The sequence below is a fragment of the Pristiophorus japonicus genome, chromosome 15, assembly GCF_044704955.1.
Source record: "Pristiophorus japonicus isolate sPriJap1 chromosome 15, sPriJap1.hap1, whole genome shotgun sequence".
Taxonomy (NCBI): Eukaryota; Metazoa; Chordata; class Chondrichthyes; family Pristiophoridae; genus Pristiophorus; species Pristiophorus japonicus.
Window position 1 is genome coordinate 177,734,572 of NC_091991.1, and position 8,343 is coordinate 177,742,914.

At 47.8% G+C, this 8,343-nt stretch overlaps 1 protein-coding gene across 2 annotated transcripts; it reads left to right on the forward strand.

Annotated features, from left to right (window-relative positions):
- The first annotated feature begins 138 nt into the window (after window positions 1-138).
- On the forward strand, window positions 139-8,108 carry nudt1 (nudix (nucleoside diphosphate linked moiety X)-type motif 1). 2 transcript variants are annotated; one of them, XM_070900020.1, is made up of 4 exons: window positions 139-240; window positions 3,433-3,617; window positions 6,237-6,382; window positions 7,061-8,108. In XM_070900020.1, exons 2-4 carry the CDS (start codon window positions 3,466-3,468, stop codon window positions 7,249-7,251), a joined length of 489 nt encoding a protein of 162 aa, XP_070756121.1. In that variant the 5' UTR covers window positions 139-240; window positions 3,433-3,465; the 3' UTR covers window positions 7,252-8,108. The 2 variants fall into 2 exon arrangements, with proteins under 2 accessions (XP_070756121.1, XP_070756122.1); XM_070900021.1 differs by having other exon boundaries at window positions 144-240; window positions 3,439-3,617.
- Window positions 8,109-8,343: the final 235 nt, after the last annotated feature.

Consider the following 8,343-nt stretch of genomic DNA (forward strand, 5'->3'; position numbering starts at 1 on the left):
TTTTTGTGATTTAATTTTTTAATCAAATTGCAAACAAGTTGCTCTGGGCAGCACCCGGGGTCGCGGCTGGAAGCCGAGTCTGCTTTCTCCCGCTCCCCCGCTCACTTCTTGTTTCCGGCCGGCCTGCATTGAGTGTAACTCTCCTCGAGGGTGTCTGCCGGCGAGCGCCGAATCGATTCTAATTGCCGGCGGTGGATTGGAGTCCGAGGTGGTGTGGAGGGAAGCGAGTCTGTCAACCAGGTACCTGTCCCGGGCTCTCCTCTGGAGCAAAGCTTCATTCATCAAAAGTAGCAATAGATACATTGTTCCATTGGATACATTGTTTCTTCCATTGGATACCTCTTGCCCTTGTAACCAGGCATCTTTCGATCAGGCACTCTACATCGAGTTCAACAATTTCAGAGGAAGGACGTTCTTGCTATTGAGGGAGTGCAGCGAAGGTTCACCAGACTGATTCCCGGGATGGCAGGACTGCCATATGAAGAAAGACTGGATCGACTAGGCTTGTATTCACTAGAATTTAGAAGAATGAGAGGGGACCTCATAGAAACGTATAAAATTCTGACGGGACTGGACAGGTTAGATGCAGGAACATTGTTCCCAATGTTGGGGAAGTCCAGAACCAGGGGTCACAGTCTAAGGGTAAGGGGTAAGCCATTTAGGACCGAGATGAGGAGAAACTTCTTCACTCAGAGAATTGTGAACCTGTGGAATTCTCTACCACAGAGAGTTGTTGAGGCCAGTTCGTTAGATATATTCAAAAGGGAGTTAGATATGGCCCTTACGGCTAAAGGGATCAAGGGGTATAGAGAGAAAGCAAGAATGGGGTACTGAAGTTGCATGATCAGCTATGATCTTATTGAATGGTGGTGCAGGTTCGAAGGGCCGAATGGCCTGCTCCTGCACCTATTTTCCATGTTTGCCCCTATCTTTCACATGGCAGCTGTCGATGTTTCTGCCATTCCCAATTACACCTCTTCTCGACTCACCTTTTGTATTTTTACATCCCATTACCATCTCATTTTTGCTTTGTACTATCATCAGTGGCAGCTGTGGCTCGGTTGGTAACACTCTCGCCTCTGGGTCTGGAGGGTTGTGACTCAAAGATCTAGGCTGACGCCCCAGGGCAGTGCTGAGGGAGTGCTGCACTGTCGGAGGTGCCGTATTTCGGATGAGACGTTAAACCGAGACCCCGTCTTCCTTCTCAGATGGACATAAAAGATCCCACGGCACTATTTCGAAGGAGAGCAGGGGAGTTATCTTCGGTGTCCAGACCAATATTTATCCCTCACTCAACATCACAAAAACAGATTATCTGGTCTTTATCACATTGTTGTTTGTGGGAGCTTGCTGTGTGCAAATTTAGGCTGCCACCTTTCTTCCATTACAACAGTGAGTACACTTCAAAAGTACTTCATTGGCTGTAAAGCGCTTTGAGACGTCGGTGGTTGTGAAAGGTGCTATATAAATGCAAGTCTTTCTTAATCCTTTTGTCATTTAATCTCTCCTGCCCTCCACCCTGTCATGGACTTTCCCTTTTGTTCTTTCCTCCCCTCCCCCCTTTACTTGCCTCTGCACCTGCTTAAAATCTTTTGCATCTCTAACTTTTTCCAGCTCTGATGAAAGGCCATCGACCTGAAACATTAACTCTGTGTTTCTCTCTCCACAGATGCTGCCTGACCCGCTGAGTATTTCCAGCAGTTTCTGTTTCTATTTCAGATTTCCAGCACCCGCAGTATTTTGCTTTTGTACTGGTCTTTTGATTATTGCCCTTTGTTCCTGACTCAGGAAGCTGCATTTCCATCGATAAGATGACATTGCAACAGTGACTGCAATTCACAAAGTGCTTCATTAGCTGTAAAGCCCTTTAAGCCGCCCTGAAGTCATGAAAGGTGCAACTTCTTTACTTACCCCCTCACGTTCCACTGCCTTCCAGGGAGCAGGAGATTTTTTTTAAACACACAAAGGACGTGAGGCTGTGCATTGGATTAATGTTTGAACCGTGGGCTCGCCACCTCCTCCAGCCCTACAACCTTACTCAAACTCTGCGTTCCTTTAAATCTGGCCTCTTGCCCATCCCCAACTCACTTTGCTCCACCATTGGTGGCCGTGCCTTCAGCTGCCTGGGCCCAAGCTCTGGAACTCCCTCCCTAAACCTCTCCGCCTCTCTCTCCTCCTTTAAGACACTCCTTAAAACCCATCTCTTTCAACAAGCTATTCGTCATCTGTCCTAATATCTCCTCATGTGGTTTGGTGTCAAAATTTGTTTGATAACGTCCCTGCAAAGCATTTGGAACATTTTACTATGTTAAACTATTTTACTATGTGTCAGCTGTGGCTCAGTGGGTAGCACTCTCGCCTCCCGAGTCAGAAGGTTGTGGGTTCAAGTCCCACTCCAGAGACTTGAACACAAAAATCTAGGCTGACACTCCAGTGCAGTGCTGAGAGAGTGCCATCTTTCAGATGAGACGTTAAACCGAGGCCCCGTCTGCTCTCTCAGGTGGAAGTAAAAGATCCCAGGGCACTATTTCGAAGAAGAACAGGTGAGTTATCCCCGGTGTCCTGGTCAATATTTATCCCCCCAATCGACACAACAAAAACAGATGATCTGGGTCATTATCACGTTACTATTTGTGGGAGCTTGCTGTGCACAAATTGGCTGTCCCTGCATTACAGCAGTGACTACATTTCAAAAGTACTTCATTGGCTTTAAAACACTGGGACATCCTGAGGTCGTGAAAGGTGCTATTGAAATAAGAACATAAGAAATAGGAGTAGACAATTCAGCATATCGAGCCTGCTCCGCCATTCTATAAGATCATGGCTGATCTTCTACCTCAACTCCACTTTCCTGCACTGTCCCTATATAACTTGATTCCCTTAATATCCAAAAATCTATCGGTCTCTGTCTTGAATATACTCAAAGACTGAGTCTCCACAGCCCTCTGGGGTAGAGAATTCCAAAGATTCACCACCTTTTGAGTAAAGAAGTTTCTCCTCAGCTCAGACCTAAATATCGACCCCTTATTCTGAGACTGTGACCCCCCTGGTTCGAGACTCCTCAGCCAGGGGGAACATCTATCCTGTCAAGCCCTGTAAGAATTTTGTATGTTTCAATGAGATCACCTCTCAATCCAGAGAATATAGGCCTAGTCTACTCAATCCACCCATCCCAGGAATCAGACTGGTAAACATGCGTTGCACTCCCTCTATGGCAAGTATATCCTTCCTTAGGTAAGGAGAACAAAACTGTACACAATACTCCAGGTGTGGTCTCACCAGGGCCCTATGTAATTGCAGTAGGGCATCTTTACTCTTGCACTCAAATCCCCTTGCAATATGCGGGTCTTTCTTTTTTTAAAGGCGCTCTATAAATGCAGGTTGTTGATTGGCGTACCAGAGCTGTTTAACACCCGTTTCTTCTTGATCGAGGGCCAGCTGTTGAGCAGTTGCTGTTGCGGAGTGATGGTCACCACAAAGCTGTTGACCCTGGTGATGGTGGTGAGGCCACGGCAGATCCTCCTGGGGATGAAGAAACGGGGGTTCGGGGTCGGCCGGTGGAATGGCTTTGGAGGCAAAGTGCAGCCTGGGGAAACCATAGAGCAAGGAGCAAAGAGGTAACATTTGTGGAGCTTTATATCAATCAGTCACCGAAAAAGATGCTAACTCTCGCTTGGGGCATCCAGCTCAGAACAATAAATGTCGCTGTGTGGTTTGACCAGAGAGGGTGTCGCAGGTAAGCCCGGTCCTGTCCTGATCCACACACACTCATTCATTCATGTGTGGATCTGGATGGTGATCAGCAGCGAGTATCCTGACTTATTTATTCCCCCCCTCTGGTATAGGTGTACGTAATGTATTTGCTTCATGGGTTCTTTGCTTAAGAATTCATAGCAACACATTGCTAATAAACCAATGAATTGTTAATGGCAAAGGTTTAACAATCACACTACACATTACCAGTTCATCCACCAGGCTCACAACCACCTGCCTCATCGTGGGCTCCCTGAAACCTGGGGTTTTATTGAGTCTTGTGAACATCACGTGACTGGCTAAGCCACTCACAACTCAATGGCGCCAAGTTTCCACAGGAGTTGTTCCTATTTATTTGGAGCAACTAGTTTTTTTTTGGAGTATCTTAAAAATCGCAATTCTCCACATTTAGTTAGCTCCAGTTTCAGTGAGTTAGTTCAGTTTCTTTTTAGTTTAGTTTTTTTTCAAAGGGGAAGTTACCAGCCACTTACGCCTGTTTTGGCCATTTAAGCAAGTTTAGACCATGAAAAGTTACTCCAAACTAACTTAGGCCAGCGTATGTGGCCACTTTTCGGGGGGGAGGTAGGGAAGTTAGAGGATTTTCCAAAGCACTAAACACCTTCACAACAACATTAAAGAAGCATAAGTACATTTAAAGCACCAAGACTTACAAAGCACTAAACAAAGCACAAAAAGTAATAAGCAATTAATTAACAAATAAAAAATAGAAGGAACCCTGCACCAAAAGCACCAAGACCAAAGTAATAAGCAATCAATGTGAAGGGAAGGCAGGGGCCACCGAGGAGGAGAGGGAGAGAGGGGGGAAGGGAGAGGAGAGGAGAGGGAGGAGGAGGTGGGGCGACAACGTAAAACAGACGGGCCTGCCCAGGTCCCATCCTACTCACGTCTTGGTCTTTGGCAAGTTAGTGGAAGGTGCCCCTGGTACTGTGGAACAGTATCCATTATAACTCACTGCTTTCAGAAGAGTAGCAAGAGGAGAAAATCAGAAGGATATATGCTAGCCATCACTTCCTTATTGAAAGGGCTATTTTCTCCAACGCTATTAAGACATGAACTGCAAGAATATCCAAGTCTTTGACCATCTTTCCTGTTTGATGACTTATCGTCGCGCTAGATTCATTGAAAACAGTAATAAACACAACACAGAGGGGCCACATTCCCTCGCAGGTACGTGGCGGGGAGCCCATTCGGCCAGGGCTAGGGGTGGCGTGCTTTTGGCCCCTCCCATACAGCCTGCAACACACGCACACAGAATCTGGGGGCGAGGAGCTGCGACACATGCGCGCGCACTCTAGCGTGCATGTGCAGAGGTCCCGGCACTGTTTTCAGCGCCGGGACCTGGCTCCGCCCCCCGCCGCTGGTTCTGCTGCACTCCGCCGAGTCCGAAGGAGGCCTGATGAGCGTGGAGAATACAACAGTAAGGATTAGGCACGATTTTTGTTCCAGAAAGTTGGCGGACCTCACGGAGGTGCGCCGTTTTAAGGGTCAGTGGAAACTTGGCCCCAATAGCTCTACCAGCCTGTGAGCATACTTACAGTGTACTAAGGAAAATTCTAGCCTGTGCCGGCTCTTTGAAAGGGCTAACCAAATTAGTCCCACTTCCCCTGCTCGTTTCCCGTAGCCCTGCACAATCTTTTCCTTCACAAGGATTTATCCAATTCCTTTTTGAAAGTTATTATTGACTCTGCTTCCACCGCCCTTTCAGGCAGCGTATTCCAGATCATAACGACTCGCTGCATAAAAAGAAAATGGGGTACTGAAGTTGCATGATCAGCCATGATCATATTAAATGGCGGTGCAGGCTCGAAGAGCCGAATGGCCTACTCCTGCACCTATTTTCTATGTTTCCTCATCTCCCCTCTGGTTCTCTCACTGAATGCCTTAAATCTGTGACCTCTGGCTAGTGACCCTCGTGCCACTGGAAACAGTTTCTGCCTATCTACTCTATCAAAACTCTCAATTTTGAATACCTCTATTCAATCTCTCTCTAACCTTTTCTGCTCAAAGGAGAACCCAGCTTCTCCAATCTCTCCACGTAACTGAATTCCCTCATTCCCTGCAACCATTCTAGTAAATCTCCTCTGCACCCTTTCCAAGGCCTTGACATCCTTCTTAAACTGTGCTGCCCAGAATTGGACACAGTACTCCAGCTAGTTCTTCGCAGACAGGAGCTTGAATCCGCAGCCTTCTGGGCCAGGGGCGGGGTTTAGTATCACATTACCTTTAGCCACGAGGCAGCGGGGAAACTGTTGGCCTCTCGTTAATCCGTGTGTCAGTGAATGCAGCTCTCCGTGCTGTCCAATGGAGTTTGAGGTACAGATCAGACATGATCCCATTGAATGGCAGAACAGGCTCGAGGGGCTGAATGGCCTCCTCCTGTTTCCTGTGGTCCAGTCATCGGAAGTATTCTTTAGTATCCTCCTTTTTAATTTGTTTTTAAAGTAAAGTACTTCCTTCCTCAGGGAATTATGGGAGGAGAGTAGTCTGACTGCGCAGAGCTTGGAAAAAATCGGACGCATCAAGTTTGAATTTGTCGGAGAGACGGAAATCATGGACGTTCACATATTCCGGACGGACAGTTACCAAGGGGAACCAGCGGAATCGGAAGGTAATGGTTATGCTTCAAAAGTCTTTCTTTGACTGCGAAGCGCTTTGGGGCGCAGTAAGCATGTGTTCAAATCCCTCCATGGCCTCGCCCCTTGCTCTGTAACCTCCTCTAGCCCGACAACCAATATTCTCCTTTAAGCTGCGGAGCCACGCAGCACTCTGCAGCTCCCGCACCGCCGGCTCACCAACTTCTAAATAGGAAAAACCGGGCTTGTGCCATATTAATGAACCGCACACCCCAAAAAAACATTCAAGGGAACATTGCCCTCCAACCCGCTGAGATCTCGGGACTCCTCCAATTCTGGCCTCTTCATATCCCCGATTTCCTGCAGCCACCATTGGCAGCCGTGCCTTTAGCTGCTTACGGTCTAAGCTCTGGAATTCCCTCCCTAAACCTCGCCGCCTCGCTCTCCTCCATTAAGACGCTCCTGAAAACCTACCGCTTTCGGCCATCTGACCTAATATCTCCTTATGTGGCTCGGTGTCAAATTTTGTCTGATCACCCTCCAGTGACGCACCTTGGGGCATTTTAGTAGGTTAAAGGCGCTATATAAATGCAAGTTGTTGTCGAGCACGATGCAATCACTCAGTTTTTTGTTTTGTATTTGCTGTATTGGATTTGAAAAGCAGCATTTGAATTGTTCAGCACTCTCCGCCTCCTATTCACTGCTTCCCACAGAGATGCGTCCGCAGTGGTTCGACATGGACAAGATCCCGTTTGACACGATGTGGCCTGACGACATCATCTGGTTCCCCCTGCTGTTTCAGAAAAAGTTGTTTGAGGGTTATTTCAAGTTCGAAGGACACACCACCATCCTGGATTACACGCTGCAGGAAGTGCAGGAGCTGGCTGCTGACCAGGCGTCCTGATGCTCACACTTTGCATGGAAATACAGGGGGCGGTGGAGGATGGTGGGAGAGGTTTAACAAATGTTGAAACACGTTCAGTGTAGCAAACGGTTAGCAACACCTGCTGCAATTTTCTTTTCTCTCGGTGGAAGAATTAAATCGTGCTGATAATTTAACACATTTTTTTTTTTGGAGGTTTACTAGGCGATTTAACCTTGGGTTGCCAACTCTGGTTGGACATATTCCTGGAGGTTACATCGCATGATCTTCCGGCTCCAACCACCCTGCCCTACACTCCTAACATTGGCCACCTGACACGTCCATCCTCCCGTCCCACGCCAATTGGAGAGCCAATTAATTGCCCGCTTGGATGACTTTTGACTTGTCTTGGCCATCTGACGCCCGCGCCAGTGATTCATTCCTGGAGCCTCTCGGGGAAATCCTCATTTATCCTGGGTGGGCCAGGGGCTTGCTGCACTGCAACACCTCAGCACAGTGATTATTGGATAATCCGGTGGGGTTGGAACACACGTCGTTCAAGGAACATGCCCGATTTTCCGATATCTCCCTATCTCTGTAATCTCCCCCACCTCACCCCAAGATGTCTGCGCTCCTCTAATTCTGTCCTTTTGAGCATCTGATTTTAATCGCTCAACCATTGGTGGCTGTGCCTTCAGCTGCCTGGGCCCTAAGCGCTGGAGTTCCCTCCCTAAACCTCTCTGCCTCCTTTTAACACGCTCCTTAAAACCTACCTCTTTGACCAAGCTTTTGGTCACCTGCTCTAATTACTCTTTATGTGGCTCGGTGTCAAATTTTGTTTTATACTTCTGTGAAGTGCCCTTGGGATGTTTTACGACATTAAAGGCACTATATAAATACACGTCGTTGTTGTTGATATTCTCTGCACCCATTCATAGGCAGTCCCTCGGAATCGAGGAAGACTTGCTTCCACTCCCAAAGTGAGTTCTCTGATGGCTGTATAGTCCACTATGGGAGCCACAGACTCTGTCACAGGTGGGACAGACATTCGACGAGGGGAGGGGTCGGTGGGGCTGGTTTGCCGCGCGTTCCTTCCGCTGCCTGCGCTTGACCTCTTCACGCTGTTTGCGTTGA

What these genes read in the sequence shown, in the direction of transcription:
- nudt1 (XM_070900020.1), top strand. Translation starts at nt 3,466, where the DNA reads ATGGTCACCACAAAGCTGTTGACCCTGGTGATGGTGGTGAGGCCACGG. An exon ending in ATAGAGCAAGGAGCAAAGAG is followed by an intron (nt 3,618 to 6,236) that starts GTAACATTTGTG and finishes TTCCTTCCTCAG; the next exon opens with GGAATTATGGGAGGAGAGTA. An exon ending in GGAACCAGCGGAATCGGAAG is followed by an intron (nt 6,383 to 7,060) that starts GTAATGGTTATG and finishes TGCTTCCCACAG; the next exon opens with AGATGCGTCCGCAGTGGTTC.